Genomic DNA, 23,954 nt, shown 5'->3' on the forward strand with positions numbered 1-23,954 from the left:
TATTGATATCCACTATCCTATCCTCACCCAGGTATTCAAACTCATCTACCTTCACTACCTCTTCTTCTTGCATCTTCATATTTCTGCTGGCTCTCATTCCCCTTTCTCCAGGTCGTACTCTTCCACCTGCTCCCACTGCAGATCAGTGTCATCTGCAAACTTCAGAGTCCACAGAGACTCCTGCCTCACCTCATCTGTCAGCCTGTCCATCACCACCGCAAACAAGAAGGGGCTCAGAGCAGATCATTGACGTAATCCTACCCCCACTGCACACCTCACCACTGTCCTCATACATGTCCTGCACCACCCTCACATCCTCCTCTGCCTCTTCTGACTTCCTCATGCAGTCCCACAGTTCCTCTCTCAGCATCCCATCATCTGCTTTCTCTGGATCCAAACACCCAGTGAAGCTCCTTCTGACCTCCTCTGTCCTTCTCCATCAACTCTCAGAGCAAACATCTCATCTGTGGTGCTCTCTCTCAGCATGAAGCCATCCTGCTGCTCACTGATCCTCACCAATCTTCTTCCCATAGCTTCATGGTGTGGCTCATCAGCTTCATCCCTCTGTAGTTCCTACAGCTGCACATCACCCGTGTTCTTACAAACTGGCACCAGTACACCGCTCCTCCATTCCTCAGCATCCTCTCACTCTCCAGGTGTTAAACAATCTGGTTCAGCTGCCCTCTCTCATCTCCATACCTCCACAGGTATGTCATCTGGACCAACTGTCTTTCTGCTCTTCCTCCTCTTCATAGCTGTCCTCACTTCCTCTTTACTAATCCTCTGCACTTCCTGTTTCACTAACTGTCCTCCCCTCTCGCTCTAATTTCCTTCATTCATGAGCTCCTCAAAGTTCTCCTTCCATCTTCTCAGCACTCTCTCTTCACTCATTAGTACATTTCCATCTCTCTGCTTCATCACTCCAACCTGCTGCACATCCTTTCCAGCTCGATCTCTGTTCAGCCAATCCATACAAATCCCTTTCTCCTTCCTTAGTGTCCAGCCTCACACACAACTCACCATAAAGCTTCTCCTTTCCCTCATCTCTTGTTGCTGAATGCCCGATTATCTACCTGATTATCCCACCTTTTCTTTGCTAACCTAATGACACCACCTTCCTTTGAATACTTTCCTGTACTTCCATTTGTCCAAAGGATACACCAATCATCTTCTTTGCAGTACCACAGCTGTACTTTCCCAGTCATCTGGTAACTCTACCCTACCACCCAGGCCCTGTCTCAGCTCCTTCCTGACCTCTGTGCAACACTTTTTCCTTCCACCATTTAATCCTTGCCTCTGCCTTTACTCACATCCTCTTCTTGATTTCCAGAGTCATCCTACAGACCATCTGATGCTGCCTGGATACACTCTCTGCTGCCACCACAGTCTTTGATTTCTTTCAGACTGCAGCTTCTGCATGAGATGCAAGTTCCTCCTCCGTTTTGCAAAAACCACAGCCATCTTCATGCTTTTTTTAAAGAAATTAATTATATTACTGCATAATAAAAATCATGTTAATCTACTGAAGAATAATAATGGGGTATTCTAACTGCATAAAAAGTGGTGAAGGGGCTTTAAATTTACGTCAGATGCAGTTCACTTATGATCAGTGAACCTAATGCTTACCCGCTTAATTCCTACTCAAGCAGGCTCACCCCACCCCCCCACGCCTATATATTTTTAATACAGGCTATGTTCTGCAAATATGAATACAGGTGTGCCTTGAAGCTTTGGCTCACCCTTTGGTCAGGCTTGGGCACATGTCTGAAAACCTCTCAAATGCTAAACATTGTTATGAATTATAACAGCTGAGCCACGTGTTTGTACATCAGTGATTATCACGGGTCATAAAAGATATTTTCTGTTATTGTGAAAAACACTGTGACTTGTGCAGTGCGATTCTCACCCCTAATACCGCCATGCGTCGACTGTGGGTGGTGCAGCAGCCACGTCTCTTCCTGTGGTTGTGCGGCGGTCGGTGTTAGCTGCTCATCGTGGAGAGCCTCTAATCAAAGCCTGCAAACACAGAAATTATGAATTTGAATTTATTCTTATGAAAACTAAATAAGAGGGGCTCACAGTGAGGTGCTGAGGAGGACCCAAACCATTTAACAGTGCAGTTCTCACCATGGGGTCAGGTCAGCCCAGGAGCTGATACTGCTGAACGCAGCTGAGTTCATACACGGTGTGGAAACAATTCAAGACTTTTTCTACTTTTTTGGAGCCTGAAATACTCAAACACATAACCTCAAATAGCACCTGTCACTTCTGCTTTCCAGATACAAACAAGATCAAACCTGTTAATCACAGGTGCAGCGCTGCAAACTGCAGTGATGCTGCCGCGTTTCATCTGTTTAAATCCCAAATGTTACAGGCACATCTACGGGGAAATTCAATCATCATTAAAAATGTTCAAACACATTTCTGGAGCCTCGTCGTGTTTGGGACAGTGTGAAACGCAGACCCTTTATCTTAAAACCGCTGAATTTATTATAATCTTTGGCTGTCCTGCATTTTAAAGATGCATATTAGGGGAAAGAAAACAAACTGTGCCTTCCCCGGGGAAACCGGTCTCCTGATTTGGACCGTTTCAAAGAATATTACGAGCCCCGAACATGAAAAGTCATAAATAAAATAAAAGTTTCTATAGGCCTCCAAATCTGCTGTCAGAAATCACACATCCAAATATTTCAGGAACTTCAAGCAGCCATCATTCTGTGTTAGCCTGAGCGACATAAAATCTATTTCAGTTTTATTTCATTCTTAAATAACAGCTTTATATTTGGTTGTGTTTTACTGAACGGCCCAAGAAAGAAAGCCACCCACGGTCACAACACTCTGGAAACTACACATCTCAGCACCACCAACACTGCTGACTGACAAGCCAAACACCACAACAAAGGCTGCTCGGCCAGAAGGAACACACACACACACACACACACACACACACACACACACACAAGGATTGAATGAAACACCACTTCAGTTTAACACCGCACTCCTGAACGTCACGGTCGTCCTCCGCTGCAGAGACTGCCTCTGCCGCCGCTGTCTGTGATTCATCGCCTAATTGTAGGAGTCCGACCACACCAGTCACGATGGGAGAGCGAGCGCCAGCCGAGTGCACGCGCCACCCCTTCATCCTCCTTCAAACACACACACACACACACACACACACACACACACACACACACACACACACACACACTTCAAAAGAAACTGCCTTTAACGGTGAGGCTGCCAGCCTGCTCCTGTCTGCTCATCAGACCGTGAAATTAGCCCAGTTAGTGGACAGAGATGACATGCAGCTCTACGGTGGCCAATTACAGGACCTTCACACAGATGTCACAGTCACATGACCTCCAGCCATTCCTCTGTGATGTAATCTTTGGTACAACATCAGCTCTGAAGTTGACTTCAGGTCTCTGTCAGGGTGTTACAAGCCCGGCAGCATGCCTGTCCTCAGCTGACCCCCTGCCAGGAATAAGGATATGATTTTTTTTTTTTTAAATATTTTACACACAGCTCAAAAAGATAAATAAATAAAATGGGGAAAAGAACCAAGCAAATGTTACAAATTAACAATATTTAGGGTGCAATATGAGGATGACTTTCTGCTCTCTCGCCTGTAAAAACTCCTCAGGTATCAACCACAGTCTGTGCCTTACACTTAACAACAGTACATTAAGATTACCCTTTTCCCGTACTTTTCCTCATATGCACTGCTCCAGTGGTAGATGCTCATATTCCCACAGTTCGGTCAGTATCTGTGAGCCAGGAGCTTCAGGCTGCTGTAAACACCATTTGACAGCTTTGTCTACTCCTGGATGTCTAAGAGAGATAAATATTGGGCAGAACTGAGTTCAGCTTATTGCTGCAACCCTCCAAACCAGTCCCAGTTTCTCATGCAATCCCTGGGAAAATTAATTGCCCACCTTTGCATCCCTTTAAGTGGTGGTGGGCCCGCTTTAAGCCTCCCCACCGCTTAAAGGGATGCAGAAGGGAGCTGAAACAACTCGTTTCACAGCGAGATCGAGTGGCTCCACCGAGCCACATTATCAGATAAATACGGCTCATTTTGGACTGTGAATAAGCAAAGTTACTCCCGGAGAGTCCAGCAATAAAAACAGAAGAAAAGTCTCCTTTCAAGGGCTTTGAAATACACGTTTGCACACCTGAACTTCACATTACAGCCATAAGCGACTCTCTCACTCCAGTGCAATGTTATATAAACAGTACATAACGATCCAGGCTTTCTGCCAGTTTCTGAAACATGTTCCCAAAGGTGTTGGATGCAGCATCGGTCAGCTCGTCCACACAACACTGAAAACTGCTTCTTTGTAGATCTAGCTGAATGCACAGGGGTATAAACAGGAAATCTGACTGCACGCATCTGCAGGATCTTCTTTCAACTAAGGAAAAAAAACTCGTTTTATCTCTAAAACATTATGTTTTAAATTTAAGTTACTCAAATGTAACAGAAATTTCTGCTTGTGTTCAGACACAAGGATAAAATTCAGTTAAATAAAGCAAGACAGACGCACTATTTATCAAAATCTCAGCGGTAACGATGGTTAGCAGCTCTGGTAGCACTGAGGCATCGAGACCAGCAGGTGTCCACAAACTTCTGGCAGCGTAGCATGCAGGTGAAATTATTTTTGCAACTTCAAAATAAAGCAGTTACAGACGTGCAACAGTCAAGTTTCCACATCATGTTGGATTTCATCCTCAGTTCAGGCACTGCATCGGTATTCAGTATGAACATCGCTTCATTATCCAGACAAAATAACTTCAGGCCCTCAGATTCAGGTTTGACCGCTCGTGTCTGTCTGTGTGGCTCCTCTTGAACTGCTGCTGGATGAGTGGAGGTAAAATATACAGTATACATAAAACAAACCACATGACAAACCTCAACTGAGCTCAGCTCAGCGCTGACTTCAGGCTGCTGCATTCGGGGTCATTTAAGGATAGCAGCTATTTAAAAGGCGGCGCGCAGAGAGCCAGCATTCGCCATCCTATCAGAGACACTTGCATCATTGTTAACCGCCAGATAACAGTGAGTAAGACACGCAGCATTTAATTGCAACTACCGTTATCAAATCCACCAAAGGTCTCTGTGGCATGTCAGACTCCTCTGTGTCTCAGCTCATTTCCTGCCCGTCTCACCAGCAGAGGTGGGATTCACAGTGACTTACAATCCCGCTGTAATTCTCTCACTGCCAGACTAAGATCTAACCGGCCTAACAAAAGGAAAATTACCTGCCATGAAAAAGCAGGAATTATGTATTTATTCACTGCATCCTTGTTTCAGTGCATGTATCAGTGTTGTGGTAAATTAATGAGCTGCAGTTCCCACACTGAGGAGACGACTGGGAGCTGATCTTTAACATGTGGGGAAACATCAGGCTCAACTTATTACCCGCTTATTCATTTCAGGGTCGTGGGAAGGCTGGAGCCTATGGGTTACACCCTAGACTAGTCCATCTCACCTCTGCAGCCAATTTAGTCAGCAGTTAGACTAACGAGGATGTCTTTGGACTTGAGAGGAAGCCAGAGGACCTGAAAAGAACCCACACAGGCACAGGACACGCAAAAGCCACAAAGAAAGGCCACCCAGCAGATTCGAACCCAGTCCTAATTTGCACTACTTTCATTTCAGTTTATCCATTTTCTTCCACTTAGCCTTTTCAGGGTTGCAGGGGGGCCGGAGCCTATCCCAGCTGTCATAGGGCGAGAGGCGGGGAACACCCTGGAAAGGTCGCCAGCCTGTCGCAGGGCTAACACAGAGAGACACACACAACCATCCACACTCACACTCACACCCACACCTACGGGCAACTTAGAATCACCTAGCTCCACTAACTGCATGTCTTTGGACTGGGAGGAAACCGGAATACCCGGAGAAAACCGACGCAGAGACGGGGAGAACAAGCAGACTCCACACAGAAAGGTCCCGGCCAAGGTGGGATTGAACCCAGGACCTTCTTACTGCGAGGCAACGGTGCTAACCTCCGTGCAGCCTCATTTCAGTTCAGTGTGAGATGCATGTCTCCAAACTTTGCTTTTGGGTTCCTCTCGTCCACGATCGTGATCCTGCTTTTAGCTTTTGAGTCAGAAACCGACTGATCTCAGAGCTGCCCTTCCCCTCCTGTGAGTTTTTCAGTGCAGGCTGAACATCCTTTTACTTCACCCGGATTATTCTGAAGGCCCCACAGTGAGAAGTCATGCAGCAGTGACTCTGAGGGGTAATCTGTTCAGAAAAAGTCTGCCTTCATGCATTCACAGTAGATATAAACACAAATAATAGCTGCTTCCTCGCTGCCAGGAGAAAAGGGCAATAACGTCTGGTGTCCCTCACACTGAAAGGCATATTTGGACGTTATATTTGCTAGAATCATAAAAGGCCATACGTTAGTCCACCCTCACACCAAGGACCAAACAGCACGCCCGCTGAGGCTACGAAGGAGGAAATTGCTCCTTCTGCAGAATTTTATCTACAAAACTTCATTTCCTGGAAGTCTGTAATTGTTCTTGTGATTGGCCACATCAAAATTCCTGCTGGCAGAAAGATGTGAAATTTACTTCAAATATTGCATTTCCTGCTCTCGCCCACTTTTATTTCCCCTGCCGTCTGTCAAAACGACTCCACGTACAGTTTAAGAGGCGGCAGCGCAGAGACGTCGCACCCCGGCTGCAAAAAATGCTCCACAGACAATGATACACAATTTTCAAATGTTTTTGGCAGTTTTAAAATCACATTAGAACTCTGAATGTGTGTCTATTTGATGACTCTATTGGCCCATAAAGACTTTGTAAGGAGGGCATCACATGGGACTCTGGTTAGTCTCAGAGTCCCATGTGATGCCCTCAACAAAATATTCCATTTAGAGTCAGCTGACTTCTTAGAAAACCAGTTAAATCACATCTGAGAAGCTGAATGTTTGAGGGGGAAAAGGCTAAAAGATGATAATTAATCTATGAACTGAGTCTCTCACATTAGGTGGTTAAAGAAACTCTGACAGGAAGAACATGAGATGAACGTAAAGACAGCGACTTTCATGGATCTGTTCCAACTCTTTTCTATTTTGTAGTGACTCACAGTGAGACCATCATCATCATCATCACAGCCTCCCACTGAAACCTGTCCAACAGCAACAAGAAACTCACATTCACACCAACGCCGAAACCAGTCGCACTGGTTTTTATGAGCCACAGAAACGGCCACACCAGGCTGGGCGCAGCTAAGTCAGGGCATCAGCTTCAATCTGTGCTCGGTGGTATTCACCTGCAGCTTAATTAAAGGTGTTGGTGCAACGCAGGTACGTTTACATGATCCCTTCCAGTCTTTCTTGAAAAATGCTCAAAAAATGTCACAATTTTAAGCTTCTCCCATCACAAACATCTGAGACCATCTCCTCTAATGAGGAGCCACGATCAGAGGTTTATTTTAAGGATTCACAGGCCCAGAAAGCCCACGCTCTCAGAGGGTAGGTTTGCTGCAAGGTGAATCTACCCTGGGGGGCAGTGGAGCTAAAGAGGGGGCAGGGAGAGAAAGCTATGAGACAAAGGTGAAAGATTTGGGGCCTCTCTGAAAGGCATGTTTACCTCTCCACAAAGATATTACTATCAAAACATAAATCCACTTGCTGTAATTCACGTCAAAACGTTTTTTAAAACCACGTCAAGATAAATTTATTTTTCCTGATCTATACCAGGAAGACGTCTGTGGCTTCAATCCACTCTGTAATGCTTCTCATTGGGGGGGGGGGGGGGGGGGGGGGGGGTCCAGATAAGAGGATCAATTCAGGAACATTTCAGGAGTCATTTCATTTTTGATGCTGTTGTGTAACTGCTTGTAAGCAGAGCCAGCTGTCTCAAAAGGGCAGAAACAGCAGCGCAGGTGAAATTTCAGTTGTCTGACTTTGTGTGTGGGGGTGAGGGTGGGTGGGGGGGGTGTCAAAGGTTTGTTGACCCTCTTGACCTCTGAGAAGAACAAACCGAGCAGAGATGAAATGACATTCTGCAGCAGTAACCTCCTCGTTACAGTCGGCCATCACGTGGTGCTGAATGAATAATTGGAGCATAGTCACGATGGGAAAAGGCCGTCAGTGAGCCAAATCTGTGATACTGTTTCAGCCCACTTCTGGAAATACTCACAGCTCTGTGGAAAGGACAGCTGGGGTAAAGCAATTACTGTTCTTGCATCCATTCACTACAGAGCTATCATTTTTGCCATGCATTATAAATGAAGCGCACCGCTTACCTAAAAGCCCAAACTCACTCACAGTTTAGTTTCAAGCCAAGATCACAGGAACAGACCCCGTGGTTACTGCGAAGCTCTCCTGAAGCGCTCGGCTCCACTGCCATCTGGGCTCCCGGCTGCACCAGGAGACCTCTCACAGTGGACGCTGTAGTGCTGGCAGTTGACCTTGTGAGATGGGTTTCAAGGTCAAAAACACCGACTTGCCTGAGAGAACCTCCTACCGGACCGAGCGGTGTTTTTCATTTCAATTCTTGTTCAGAGAGATCACGAATATCTATATTAGAATATGTAAGTTTAAGTTACTTTGGGTATTTTCAGAAGAGTATACACTGGAAAATTGATATACAGCAGGTTTTGAGAGCAACCAGTTTTTCTTAAGCCTCAGTCACACAGGCCTAAAGACTGATTGGGGACCCCCCCTGGCAACCACCTGTCTCTGGGGGAAAATGTGTATTCTCTAACTGGTTGGTGAGTGATTGAAGTAGTTGGAGTGAAGGCAAACACTCCATTTACAGCTTGTGTTTGCAGACCGGTCGGCATCACCGTGCAAAAGGTGGGCAAATGATTCGGTCTTCTAACGACCAAAAAAAAAAACAATCACAGGGAGGTTTTCGCTGCAGCATCCTCTCTGCAACCAGTTTCACCCAGAAACAGACAGGAACCACTCACCAATCAGATCTGACCTGCAAATTTAACCCCCCACCAGGTTATGGTGAGAAATATTTTCTGCTGCTTTTGCACAGCCTCTAGACCGCAGAGAAAGGCTGTTATAACACAGCATTGTGTACTTAAGCACCACTGGTTGTGACCACAGTGGGAGTGGGCGAGCCTCAGCCTACTGCTCCACTGCTGCTCGATACACGACTAAAGGAGCTCATCCCCCGAGCTCCCTCTCCAAATGCTTACGCTAGTGTCTCCAGAGGGTTTCACAACCAACACACCAACTGCTCAAGTGGATCAAGGTAAAATATACGGAGGGGAAAACAAAGACTCCAGTAGATCAGAAAAATGCATGGTTTTAGATTAAAAAAATAAGAAACTACACATTTATCCACTTTATTTTTGTTTCAGACTGAGGACCGTGTCTTTAAATACCCAGAGATGAATCATCTGAGTGGGACAGAAATAACTCCCAGATCCCACAGACAAGCAGCCCGCAAAGAGTATGGAAAAAATGTTTTCAGAGGCAAGTTAAAAAAATTCTAATATAATCTAAATGAAACAAATAAACAAGAAGCAAACCTGCACCACAGCAGCTCCCTGTTTAAAGGGGATTTTAGTGCAGTAAAAACAAGTGCACAGTGCAGGCTTTTGTTATTTACCCTGTTATAACCCATTTTAATATACTTGATATAATAATTTTGAGTATAATTATGTGGATATAGTACACGTGTAGCAATCATTTCTCTGTTTAATAAAAAAAAAAAAACAGTTTAAATGTTTAGTAATAAATATCAAGCGTTTAGAGAATACACAAGTTTACTTTGTTTTCTAAAAACATAAAAATAAAACGTATTCAGGAACATTGTACTTCTATTCTGATTGTTATATACTTAAATGGTTATAACCTGTTACTGCAATATACATGACAGCCATCACGGTTCTAGCCAGAAAAATTTCACCGGCTGGCCTCCGTGATCCGCTAATGCTAATGCTAATAGCTGCATCGCTAGCTAACTGTTACAACAGCGACCTGTTCTGGTAGCTAACTGCTGAAATTCTCAGCCCAGCGCGACGGCACCTCAGCAAGGCACAGCACCGGGCGATCAACCGCTGCCTCGAACCCTGGTCATAATAAAAATATGCCACAGTTTTATTTCTAACTAACTAGGCAGCTCATTCTGTCCCCATATATGAGCATCACTTCCTAAATGTTCCCAATACAATGAAAAGCAGAATTTTAAAGATAAAAGACATTTTATGAAAGTTTGACCTTTTTTTGGACCTTGAAGAAGAGGTCAGAGGTGCACAGTAATGTGCTATCTCGAACCCCCATATATAATTACCTACATGCTGTCAGTAAGAAACAGCTTTAAATAGCTCTATACAGCATTATTATCACTTTGACCTCCTATTGACCTTGAAGGAGAGGTCAGAGGTAAAATGTGACATTAAAACTTTATACCGTACTTTTTCTGTGTTGACAATTCACACCACACTTTGTTAATTTGTGACCAATAGATCATTACATTGACCTTGAAGACCTCAGTTCTTGCTTCATCCTGATTATTTTGTTTGGAAGCCAAAAATCACAAAATAAAATCAGATTAATGGCCCGGTCCAGTTAATGAGTGCGAGTGGGTGCATTTTAGAGCAGCTGCTCTGGATAAACTCAAAGCAGCTGCTTCAATATATGTAATTTAGTGCAATTCCACATTATACTGAATATTAACAACTGAGGTGGGAACTACTGAGTAAGCATTACCAGCAGAGTCACAGCAGCCACATCAATACGAAGGTAAATAACGTTCAGCACTGCAAATGTGATGAACCCATTAGATTTGAATGGCCTAACAAAATCCCGAACAACATTTTATTTGATCCCTTTCTGATAAATCTGCAGGACCAGACACTTTTGTTTTCTTATCCCGGTACCAGCGAATCAGGCAGTGCAGTTTTTTTATTGCAACAAGACTCTTCTTCCTCCACACAACAGCTTCACAGCTTCCAGCGCACTCACTGATTCTGAGCCACTATTATAATGTAATTCACACTTTTAGCAATGCAGCCAAGTCTTAAGATTAACAACATTTGCAGTCAATCATGAGCTGAACAACTGGCTCAATAGCTGATAAGTACACACAGAGACAGACACACACTCTCTCGCACACACTCTGGCATCACAAAGAGCCCCTGTTGGCCTGCCTGTGGGTATTGGAGTGTTTGGCCTCAGTATAAATTGGCCGCCAGCTGGAGCGATGGACACTGAAGGCCTGCATCAGTGGACGGAGCCAGGAGGAGAGGCCTCTGCTTGTTGTAGAAGCTTTGGCTTCAATTCAAAACACACACACACACACACACACACACACACACACACACACACACACACACTTAGACACCAACCAAAATCTACACAAAATGGAAATGCACTCTTGCCTGAGTATTCACAGAAACGCACACACATCCACCGTCACACACACACAGTTATTGTGTCCTCTTAATTCTGTTTGATGGCCCTCAATCCTCCAGCCAGGACTCGGTGCCTGGGGAAATCAGTCAGACAATAGATGGGATCCAAAGAGAAGCAGACCGCAGCAGGCCAGGAGGCCGTACGCGCTGCCAGAAAGCAGCAACACTTGAATAATTGAGCTCTGAGTTGAGGCTGCGAGGGCCAGCGGTGGAGTTATTGAAGCTAATGTGCGATTTGCCTCACAGGTCAGGCACAAAACTGAAAGAACAGACCCTAAAACAGAAGCAGCCGGTGCTCGGATAACCTGAAATGGTTACTGAAAGTTTTAAGAAATTTTACATGCATCCGTGTCTGCTGTCTGACACATCTGCTAAGCAAGGATAAGATGCTTCCTTTTGACTTCGAGCTGGATGAGAGTGAGCGGGGAGATGTGGGGGCTGAGTACACCGAGTACTTCTTTGTGTCAGCGAGTCTTTCCCAGAGGCGATGCGGAAAAAGAAACCGATATTCACAGGTCTGATCTCGCTGACTCGTTAGACTGTTAAACCAGCACGTCCTCCACCATCATTCACCTTCCTGTATGCTGCCTACATCCTGGGTGATCTTCATCAAAAAGTGAAAGTTTAATACAGATTCAAGCTCAAAGGGAACCTGAAACAGATCAATACTGATCCATGTGGTGATTATTTCTTGAGTTTAAAAGTTATTTATGTGGATTAAACTGACAAATATGGGAAACATCCCAACATCCACGATTATCACTCAAATCTAAAGATGCTTAATTTGGGTTTTATTGCAGCATCAAAGAGAAATGCTGCAAACTAAAACTAGAGTATCTTAAAGTATCTTGGCTGCAGTCCCAGGAATAATGGACTCTACCACAACTAAAAACAGGTCTGAGCACTGGATGGAGGCACCTGTCAGCCTGATTCTGCTCACCTGAAGACACTTTTAAATCTTGTGAATGATGTGACGAAGCATCTGGATTAGAGCACAAATAAATAGATTTTTTTTTTTTTACCAGGAGAATCTGTCAGCCTTTTATTGATTACTTTAATGAAGAGATTTAATGGGATCAGATGCAGAAAACATTCAAAAGGGGAGAATAGTGAGATATTGGATCAGCCTCTCAGTGCTTCTGTGTGTTTGAGGCTTGAGGGAGGGTATCACAGAAAACTCCCCAACACAAAATCTCTTAAAAATATATCATAAATCGACCTCGTTGCATAATGTCTGGGATTGGCTAAAGAGCCCGTAGACTGCATATAAAAGATGAGTTTCCAGGTCTGAAAAGTGCAAAAGTAGCTTGCGCTGAATCCGGGGCGATTCCTCTGGATTCAAGAAGAAATCTGACTGTATCAAAGTCTGCGGGAAAAACCAACCTTTCAGCTCCTTTTTCTTTGACCTCAGCAAAGTGTTTGCTGAGGAGTTTATGCCCTCAGTCGCTGCTCCCGCTGAATAAAACATGAACTTCCTTTTCTAAACTCGGGGCCCCGTTTGAATCAAAAAGAAGGCCAAAGCAGGGTATCATTGTTGCTGACCTGTGACTGTGCAGCGTACCACAGTTTCACGGTCAAATCCACCGCTTGCTAAGCAAACCTGGTTTTAAAAACACCAGGGGTTTCCCTAACCGGAGGGTTACATCACGGTGTCTGCATCCACTGGGCCTATCTTATCAGATCAGCAAGAATGTATACAGTTGCACACCATCATTTTATTTTTATTTTTGGTGTGCTATTGGGTTTAAGTGCTCTGCACCATGTCCCAGATTCTACTAATATTTTAGAAGTGCAGTTTATTCACTGCAGTTTAAGCAAGCTCTCTGCACTTAAAGGTAAAAGTATCTTTTATGTAAATATAAGTCAGATGATCTTAACGTGGTCACCTTAGAAGAAGCTTCAACAGCAACAACTCCCTGATTTCAGCTAGTCCCTGTAATTATGCATCTATGAAAGGGTCAGTGAGTTAAGCTGCTTAAATTCAAGTCAAACCCCTAAATCGAGGCTAGGAGCCGAGTTACGAAACCAGCTCAAGACCTCGTGGGTTTCACCAGGTTCTTCAGTCTGAAATACCAAAGCCCAAAGAAAACCTTCAAGACTCCGACTCAGCGTTACAGTCAGCACAACTTCCACGCTCTTCTTACGACTCCAAGGTCACTGCGATGACGCAAAACATCTATTTTCACCTCCTCTGCTTTAGGGACCGCCCGAGAAGGTCAGAGTGATGCTGTTATTGATCGCAGGGCCCAATTCTTTCAGCTGACAGGGCAAGCAGAAACAATCAGTAAACCAAACATGGAGCTCCTGTGCACTAACACATAGGACCTCACATGGTTTCTGCAAAATTCAATATCAGGGAGAGATGAGCCCAAAGCTCTGCGTCAGAACATGCCTGGGAAAGATTTAGATGTGTGGAGATAAACACCACAGGTACCTGTGTGGACGTGCAGTATTTTTAATGGCATGCAGGAGTTGTAACTGTGTAATTGATCCTATAGGTAGATTACAATAGTAGCACCAACTAAATTGGAGGGAGGGGGGTGTCTTCACAATACTAGCTCCACTGGAAAAAGCAACTCTCATGAAGGAGGGTCAGGGATCCCCTAAACATACTAATGCCCCCGCAGGGGGCTTCTGAAGAACGCTTAAATGATTTAACTTTGCCAAATGGGCTCAAATGGGTTCATTATCGAGCTTCTTTAAGTTAATCAAACACAGGAACGACTGAGGAGCATGCAGTGATCCCACTGTGCAGACAGAGACACAGACGCTGCCCTACATAAGGAGAAGATATCAAAGAGTAAACAGTCTAAATATCCAGAGGCTGAGCAGACACGGCCCACCCCGACGGCACCGAGACAAAACAGATAAGCTTCAAGAAATCCTGCTTTCCTCTCGCTGTTCCTCTCTGTGCCGTCTGATTAGGAAAATACACACCGACTCCTGATGTTTGCATCGTCTTACAACAGTCAAGAGAATTACCTGTTCAGGTGGTTTTTTTTAGTTGTTGGTTTTAGTTATGGATGTTCCTGGCAAATTATTTACTGGTTGTTTAAATAGGAGAGAAAAAAAAACTGACTAATCAACTAGACTAAGACAAAACAGAGCTCAGTCTGAAAGAATGAGGTTAAACACTGACTAAATATAGCATGTGAAACCCTTAAATCCCATTCTTTCACAATCAAAATCATTTTTTAAATTATGCTGAAATATACAACTATGTATATTTATACGCAAAAAGTGCAGTGGCTAATGTTAGCAGCGCTGGGAGCAGCAGGCCGGGGTCCACACACCTTTGGAAAACCAGTTATACGTCAGTTTACTGCGACACAGCTGACATAACCATTCAGAGCCTACAAACATGACTATAAATGACTCTTTTTCCTCACTTTATAAAGTCACTACGAGTCGGATGTGTTTCCACTTCAAAGGGAAGAGAAAAAAAAACATTAATGCAGGTTTGACCTGTACTTGAGCATCAAGTTAGCCTTAGGGTACACATTGATGGAAGAACTGGTTTAACCTTTATGTCATTCATATTAAAGACACGAGGCGGTTAGTGCTGGTTTCCTCCATCATCCCAACAAACTGCGCCCGTCAGCAGGAATACAAAACACATCCCATCCTAAGGGACGGCTTTATTTAAAGGAAGTGAATACAAGTTGGCTGCATGTGATGCAGATGATGTAAAACTACTATGGCTGCATCAATATAAATATGCATGCACTAATAAAATACTGAAGCAAACATTTCTTGTCATATGCATGTGTAGGATCATTAAGACTTTCTCCTCTGGTTCAAAAGGGTGAAATGCTGCTCATTAGACTTCACTGCTCTGTGAGATAACAGCGCCACACCTTCTGGCTGCAGCCTTTCCTGACTGCAAACACTGATAACCCCTGCTGAACATCTGCACTGTGGTCCACCGGTTTGAGAGTTTTCACTTTCTGCCTGTCAGAAAATGTCAGAATCATTTACAAGAAATCCCGAAGGTCAGCGACCGCAGTCAGGATTCAACAAAGTCACAAATGAAACAAACTTATTCTGACACCTTTCCGGCTATTTGAGCTACAGCAGTTGTTGGATGGACCGCACACGCCAGCCTCCGTGGCCCACGTGCATCAATGAGCCCTGGCTGCCCGTGACCCTGTCGCTGGTTCCCCGCTGTTCCTTCCTTGGACCGCTCTGATATATACTGACCAGGAACGCCCCACAGGAGCTGCCCTTTTGGAGCTGCTCTGACCCAGTCGTCTAGCCATCACAGTTTGGCCTCAAATGCACTCAAATCCTCACGCTGCCCATTTTTCCTGCGTCTCACATCAACTTTGAGGACAAAGTGCTCACTTCCTCCCTGATAAAGCCGACCCACTAACAAGTGCCACGATAAAGAGATAATCGGTGTTATCCACTTCACCAGTCAGTGGTCATAATGTTGTACTTGATCAGTGTATATTCTATTCAGACAAAATATTCAATAAAGCTCTCGTGGCAGCTCCATTTTCCTCAAGTACAAGAGGATAACAGGCTTAATGAACTCCAATGTCAGATAACATTATGCTTTCAATGTACTGGCTTGTGATGCATTACAGCAAAAATATGAAAACCTGATATGCAGCAGTATCTACCAAAAAAAGACGGAAAACATCCGTGACTTTAAGACAAAAACATAATCGACCTTTTTGACAGCCATTAGTGACGCATGGATTAATTAAAAAGGCTATTAGAAGACTCAGTGCATCTGAGAAATGCTCACTTTCTGCTTTCAGGGTGCAGCAGCGAGCCACACAGGGCTCGCTGTATCCATGTAACCTTAGCTGCATGTTGTGAAGATGCAAAGCAGCTCGCCTCTCTCCCAGATAATCATCCTGAGGACCACCAGCAGCCGGCCAAATGTTTGTTTTTTTGGCTGTGGTTAGCGTATTAGCCACATCTAGCTCCCCAGGCACATTGGAAGATAACCAGCTGGAAAAACTTCACTTATGACCAAATATATTCACCACAGACAGCTGCAGGGAAGCAGCTCACTTAAGCTTAAGATGAACACCTATGGACTTTATGGCTCTGCACCATGTGCAGTACAATCCTGTTTGCATGTGTAACTTTTCTGAAAGATAAATGACTTCATACTTTGACATATCCATCCATCTTCTGCTGCTTATCAGGATCGCAAAGGCAGCAGCCTACACAGACGTGCCCCGACCTCCCTGACAAAGGCTTTACAGGGATAGACGGAGGTTTCCAAACTAGCTGAGATACATAGCATCTCTCCAGCATGACCTGGAGCCCCTTAAAGGTTGAACATGCCCTAATCTACTCACACAAACCAGCTCAGCAGGTCATTCTGAAGCAGAAGAAGCAGCTCTGGCATGAGCCACTCCTGAACGGCTGAGGGCAGACACCCATTACCGCACCACCCAACCTGTTAATCTTCCATGGCTCATGAAAAGTGCAGCAGTACTTAAACTCTCCCACCTGACCCCAAAACTCATCCCAAACCCAGAACAGGCAATTCAGCCTTTTCTGGCGGAGAACTACGGCCTCAGACTTGGAGGTGCCAAATTCCCAGAGCTTTTCAACTGCAAATAATATTTAATTATAAGTTACATTTGGTTCTCTTACGCAAGAAAACTCTAAAGAATTACAGTCGCATTAAGATGCAAATTGTACACTAAACGCTGCGGCTTCGACTGCCTCTAATGTACAAAAAGAAGCACGTTCTCCTGACTGCAGCAGCTCTGACTCGAGCCGTGCAGGCAAAGAGGAAGCACTTATAGCTGGAGACACGTTTGAGGCAGGGAGACGATCATTTTCAATGCATGACGAGAAGCTGGAGGAAGGAAAGAAGACGTAACATCAGTCAGTTCAAACTACACATCCCCCCAGATTTTTGTGCACCATTTCCCATTTATCTCTTAGCTTCTGCTTCCTGTTGCTGGTTAAGAAATATGTGAAAGCCGATTTATGAAAGTTGGAAACACACATCCGTGTGTGAGGAGATCTTAAAGCTTGAAGATAACCTACCCACTTATCTTATACCGTGGCTTCATACAATCACTTGGTTCATCCTGTCTGTAACTGTTTTCTGATTGGCTTCCCCTCCCAAACAAAAGCACTGCTGTGCAAATGACCACAGCTGTGTGCCTGGGATCACTGTTAGGTCTATCCTCCCGTTAGATATCATACAAAAGCAAGAAAGTAGAAGAAAACTGACCCAAACCAAAGTATTTAGAACAAGCAAAGGCAGGTAGATGTTACCTGTTCTTCCCCCACTGACATGGCATTTGATCAACAAGCATGCCCACAGGTAGGCCTCTGTCTCTGAGTAGGTTATAGTAATTTTCCACTCTGAGACTGAAAAATAATCAGGACGTACTAGAGAGGTCACATTTCATGAGGATTTTTAAACTGTAAATCTTGCAGTGATGCACAAACACACAAATGCAGAGCAGGAATTATGCACGATTAGCCCCATTTAGGTTATTAAGTTATTAACATTTTTTACATTCTTTACACTGCTTATTTTTACTCTGTTCGACATGAACGTTTGGAGTGTTTATGGGGTTTAAACTAACATGAGTGAACCTAATGACCTAAAGCGATCTGTGTTACATGTTAACTAGATGAGACAAGATAGGCTTAGCATTTCAGCTGAGTCAGTCTTTTTTTAATTAGATAAACTCAGGATCTGGCTGAGGTAGCACAGCAGACGTAATTGATCAGAGCAGGATGTCATAGTAGAACCATTTTACAGGTTAGAAAAAGTAGAAACAAACAGCCCGATTGCTTAGTTTGACCATCACCAGCTGCTGCTGAGGCAGAGTAAGGTGGCCAATTACACTGCAGGATCAACACAGACTCACATTAAATGAAGATTTTGTTTATGATTATAGCTGCAAAAATACCATGATCCCATTAACCCAGTCAGTATTAGCAGGGTGCCTTCAGACTGTTGGTGTTGGGTAACTATTTACTGCCACATAAACGCGCTCGCTTAAATTAGCTGCCTGCCACAAGTTTGAGTTTTACATGGCGCCATCTTTCTGCGATGGAGTCCCGAGGCTCAGAGCATCCCCCCACCCTCTCTGCTCCGCTCAGAATAATCTGCATAAAAGCATGATTAGGACTAAAACAGGCATTTCTCTGGTAGATATGGTCAAAGGATTAACTTTTATCACATAAAACTGAGTTCAGATGCAGTTCTTTCTCTTTTTGTGTCTCCAAAAAACATCAGATGGAATTTATTAATGGCAACGACCGGATAGTCAGCACCAACGTGCAGCTAAATTAACTCATGGCAGGGATTGTCACCCCCTCCCCCTCCCCAAACAAATTCAAGCTATAAATCAATTTAAAAATCAGCTGCTTATGTAGTTGCTTCCCTCTCTTTCCACAGTCACTAACAGAGCCAGGGTTCTAGCCGGTGGCTGATCACCCGGCCGGGCTGAGAATTTCACCGGTTCACGATCAGAACTCTTCGCCACCCGCCCCGTCACTGATACAGACTGATTTTTTTTCCTCTTGCTAGTTCGCTGCTCTATAGCATTATTTCACCGCCATTTGCAATCTACCACCTCTTCACAACGTGTGGTCTCACGCCGGTCCTGTTCACGCTTGATTTTGTGGAGCTACAATACAAAATGGCGACCAGCCTGAAAGCGAGGGAGAAGAAGAGGAAAACGGGAGCTCAAAAGGACAATTTTGGGCTTCCTAATAAACATAAAATCCCAGGAGGCATGAGCAGCCTAGGAGAGAGGGGAGAAAAAAAAAAAACAAACAAAAAAAAAACCTACATTTCCCAGCAAAATTACGTAGCTTCCCATTGTTGTAGTTCATGTCTTGCATTAAAAACGTGACCGCATTTGCAACCGATCCGATCAATAAAACACCTCAATTATAACGTTTTTGTTGTGTGAGTGGAAGGAAACGGTGCTCTGGGACACGTTGAATATGTGATATGTATTTAGCATTTAACATTAGCAAACTAATGCTAATGTTTTTCTGGCTAGAACCCTGAGAGTCGTGTCCTGCCAGAAGAACGACCTGATTGGTTACTGATCAGGAGTAAAAGCTTATTAGCGGTGAGCACACAGAGACTGAAGCTGCTCCAGCACAGCTACGGTTCAGAGGTAAGCTATCAGATCTCGCTGAAGCTGAAATCATCATCTTCTTTACTAAAATTACAGCACAGCAATCCCTGAGATCCATTTCATTGGTGAGAAGCATGTCCAGGTTCCCGGTTACTTATAAAAAGAATGCACTTTGTTGCAGAGACATACAGCTCAGGCCCGCCTGAGGCTAACAAAGAGTCTTTCCTCCATGCTAGCAGGAGCGGCGGTAACGTCTGCTGCTGTAACTGACAGACACGTCCCACTAGCAGAGACAGTCCTGCAAAAACTGAACAAAAAAGCCCCAAAGTTGCTGGAAAATTAAAACAAAACTATCTAAAAATATTCAGTTCTGAGAAAAGAAACAGTTGTCTCAGTAAACCAATGAGAGTCATATAAAGTGATTCTGTCACCTTCATTACTGTCTGCTGGTTTTATTTTAGTTTTTTGAAGCAGAGCTTCATCACATAAAAGTGCTGGATTAGTCATTTTCATCTAAAACCCCGGCACATTAAGGGCTTATTTAAAATAATGAATTAAAAAAACAAAATCACGTATTCACAGAAAAATAAAACACCATAACACTGTGGCAGCTAAAAACATCAAAGAAAGCATCTGAAAACACATTTGCAAGGACAAATAATCCAGATTATAACAGCATGTACACATTATGATACAAAAATACTAGTTTTTCATTTGAAGGACAGTTTTCCTCCTATAACCTGCTGTTTTATTCTAAATGTTGACTTCACCATTTTATTCTCTTACTGCAAATATCAGTTATGGGTCTCCTTCATTACTAATAACCGTTATTGGCCATCAAACGTAAATTCACACACCAATGTGTCTCGTGTGTTTTTGTAAGAGAGGTGCATTCGCTTCACCACATAAAGTGTACCTGTACATTTGAAGCTGTGGTTACACTGTGAGGATTTAAACTGTGATTCACACTCTCCCAGCCTGCCGGCTTGTTTGCCTTTGGTTAAAATAATACAATGAGCTTTGAAGGTTTAAGTGCTGTAATTACACCGATAGGGTTTCTAAAGGACTCAAGTGTCAAACTTCACTTAACTCACCCCGTCTGTCTTCAGGCCCCCGTCAGAACAGCCGTCGCCCCAACAAACTGACACCACGCAGGAGTCCTCCACCTTCCACTCAACCCGACAATGCTTCAGCGATAGCCTGCATTAGAAACCTTTATTTACCCAGGGAGGGTTTGCTGAACGTGCCACTTTCTTTCTTCATAATTTTGCTTCATATTTTCAGCTACACCCAGTTAAACCACAGTCACCTGCAATTTGCAACACAGCAGCTCCACTGGTGTGACTGGGAGCGGCCTCCTTTGCTTAAGGCCACATTAACAGCAGTGCTGCTCGGCCAGTCCTCCCATCGCTACACCGGGAATTATAAATAAATCTTGAAGCTTGAATCGATAACCCTGACCACTTTAAGCCATTTCCTCTGCTTGCTGAGTTTTATGCTCTTCAAATTACAAATGCATTTCTTCCGGTCACAAAGAAGATGTGGCCCTTCTTCATTTTCCCTTTTTACAGCAGCAACAATTGAATGCAATTCCCCCTACCCAATCATACTGAGCAACTGCAGCCGTTCAATAAGACCACCATAGAGGGAATAACAAACAGAGCTACAGCTAAGGGCCAATTTTCTTATCAAGTTACCTCCTGATTATGTCTTAAGAAAGCCTAAAACCATCAATATTTAATTTAATTTGCAAAACCTCACATTTTATTTCTATTTTAATAATGACAAATTTCGCCTCATGCAGATTTATTTGACTAACTACAAAACCTTTTCCCCTGGTCAACTAAAAACATCATGAATCTTTTTGGATCTGAACTAAACTGATTCCTCTTATGTGCCAAAAATCACATCATTCAACTTTGATACAAATCGAACCAACTGACCCAAATTATTTCCAATAAACAGCTACAGTTTGGTTTGTATTAGGACAAAAGAAGTGAAGTAAATCCGTCACGTCGCACATCCATCCGCCACCGAAGACTTGACCACAACAGGACGAGGACAGCCATCAGTCGCTTTCTCTGAGAGGCTGAAATAGATGACGGAGGAGCAGCAAAAGAAATGAGTGCAGGTGTGAGAGAAGATGCAGAAGGTGAAAGGAGAGGCTGACAGAAAGTGAAAGACCAGTCGAGCACTCGCTCCATGGAGAGAAAACTAAATTCAGTTGGTATCATTTGCATTAAATTAAAATAACAAATTTTTTAAACTTACTAGTTTAATACAGCTAGGTGGTTAAAAGTGGAAACAATCTTTGCAACGGAGGCACAGGAGGTCTACTGCAACGAAGAAAACACCCTTCAAGGTCGATCTGAGCCTGATGATTATTAAAGATTTCTTATTTTATCCAAAAACAGCAAAAAGATAGAAATTATAGCACCTGAGAAATCTAAACCAGAAGATGCTTTTACTTGAAAATGACAAACTATTGGGGACTCATCTAAATACAGTATCTCCATAACATTAGAAAAACTCCAGTCTTCATAATGCTGTAACAGTAATGGTTTCACAGCTTATTAACCATTATCACCCATTAACGAGACCTAAAACTGTCATTTCTGTCTTACACCTGTCACTTGAGTTAGAAACATCCATACCCTAATGAGAAAAAGCTCTTCAGGTCAAAGAAGAACCTCTCCTGATGGTCTTGGGCTGCTCACGTACAGGATAACGACCCTGGTGCTGACAGCCTTTTAGGGAAAGGAAACAACCAGCCTTTACTGAGACATCGGTGCAGATCACTTCAGTTTAAATGGTTCCAGTGGCACAATGAAGAGAAAAAGTGTCACAGAAAATGGTTATTTCAAAATACAGAGCTTTTACAACTGACTGTGAGAAAAATAAAGTATTAGGAGCACTGTGTCTAAAGGTTTTCAGCCATCCAGGTAATGGCAATCTCAAGCACTTGAGTTGAAGGTGGGTGGATTTCTTTGTAGGTTTAAGAAGCTAACAGAAGTGCTAACAGGAGCAATACTACTTATAACCTCCCTCAAACCAAAGGGAATAAAAGAAGGAAAAATTATGCTAAGTAGTGGCATAGGTTTTAGGTAGGTTTTAAAAGTATTAAAAAAGGCCTTTATTTCAGCCACCTACCAGGTGGTGCCTTTGGTGGGGTATCCTGATTGGCAACGACTGTGACTGCACAATTTCACAAAGCACAAAATGTTATCTTTAAAGTATCTTACATTTGTTCAACCAATAGTACAAATCCAAGCAATACAAAGCTGCAAGAGGGAGCAAAATAAAAACCCTTATTTTTCTGGAGCTGAAAGTAGCCCGTGTTAGGCATTAAGTATGCAGGCTAGTCCATTTGCCAAAATGTGATTGCAACAAGTCAAAGTGGTACTCAGGCCCCCACGTGGTCGTACGCATGCCTGACAATGTCGGTGCATGTTCCTATTGAGACCACAGATGGTGTCCTGGGGGTGGTTCTCCTCCCAGATCTGGACCAGGGGATCACTGAGCTCCTGAACAGTCTGAGGTGCAACCTGGCAGCACTGGATGGACCAAAACATGAAGTCCCAGAGGTTCTATTAGATTTACGTCACACGAGCCAGTCAGTGGCATCAATTCCTTCATCCTCCAGGAACTGCCTGCATACAGTCACCACATCAGGCCAGGCATCGTCGTGCACCAGGAGGAACCCAAGACCCACTGCACCAGTGTAGGGTCTGCCTAGCCTGTAGAGGTCTGGGCGTCCCTTCATTGACATGCCTCCCTAGACCACCACTGACCTGAATGACATTACAGGGAACATAACGTTCTCCACGGCTTCTCTAGACCCCTTCACGTCTGTCACATGTGCTATTTTAGTAATCGAGTATTCCATCGATTAATCGAGTAATTGGATAAGAAATACTTTTGTCTTATTAACAGTTCATCTGCATATTTTAACTTCCGTAGATTTACTGCAGTTTTTTGCTGTGTGAAACAAACAACAGTGGATGGAGCAGCTACAAAGGTCTCTCTTCTTCACGAGGACACTTCCTGATTAGGTGGTTGATAAAGGACCTCCAGCTGTTTCCCACTAAAGCAGGGATCCTCACATCAAGGCCTCAAGGCCCAATGTCCTGCAGGTTTTAAATGTGTCCCTGATCCAACACACCTGAATCAAATGACTGAATTACCTCCTCAGTATGCAGTCAAGTTCTCCAGAGTCCTGCTAATGACTTCTATATTTGACTCAGGTGCGTTGAAGCAGAGACACATCTAAAACCTGCAGGACACCGACCCTCAAGGCCTGGATGTGAGGATCCCTGCACTAAAGGTTTTAAGGTGGTTACAGAAACAAGCACTGCTGCTTTGGACACTAGAAAAACGTCTCCTTTCGCTCCACCTGAGCTCACCGTCTCAGTAACAGCTCCGCCTCTTTGCATTTGCCTCACATCTCAGTGTTTTTGTTGAAAAACTGGAAGCTG

General features: G+C 43.9%; 1 protein-coding gene across 1 annotated transcript in view; it reads right to left on the minus strand.

Moving 5' to 3' along the window:
* The window catches only part of pcgf3 (polycomb group ring finger 3), a 56,846-nt gene that overhangs the window by 24,179 nt on the left and 8,713 nt on the right, over positions 1-23,954 (minus strand). Inside the window, 1 exon segment of the mRNA XM_030739670.1 lies at positions 1,907-2,016. Coding sequence (XP_030595530.1) covers positions 1,907-1,921 — 15 coding nt within the window. The 5' untranslated portion in view covers positions 1,922-2,016.

This window comes from Archocentrus centrarchus, chromosome 10 (assembly GCF_007364275.1).
Source record: "Archocentrus centrarchus isolate MPI-CPG fArcCen1 chromosome 10, fArcCen1, whole genome shotgun sequence".
NCBI classification, from domain to species: Eukaryota; Metazoa; Chordata; class Actinopteri; order Cichliformes; family Cichlidae; genus Archocentrus; species Archocentrus centrarchus.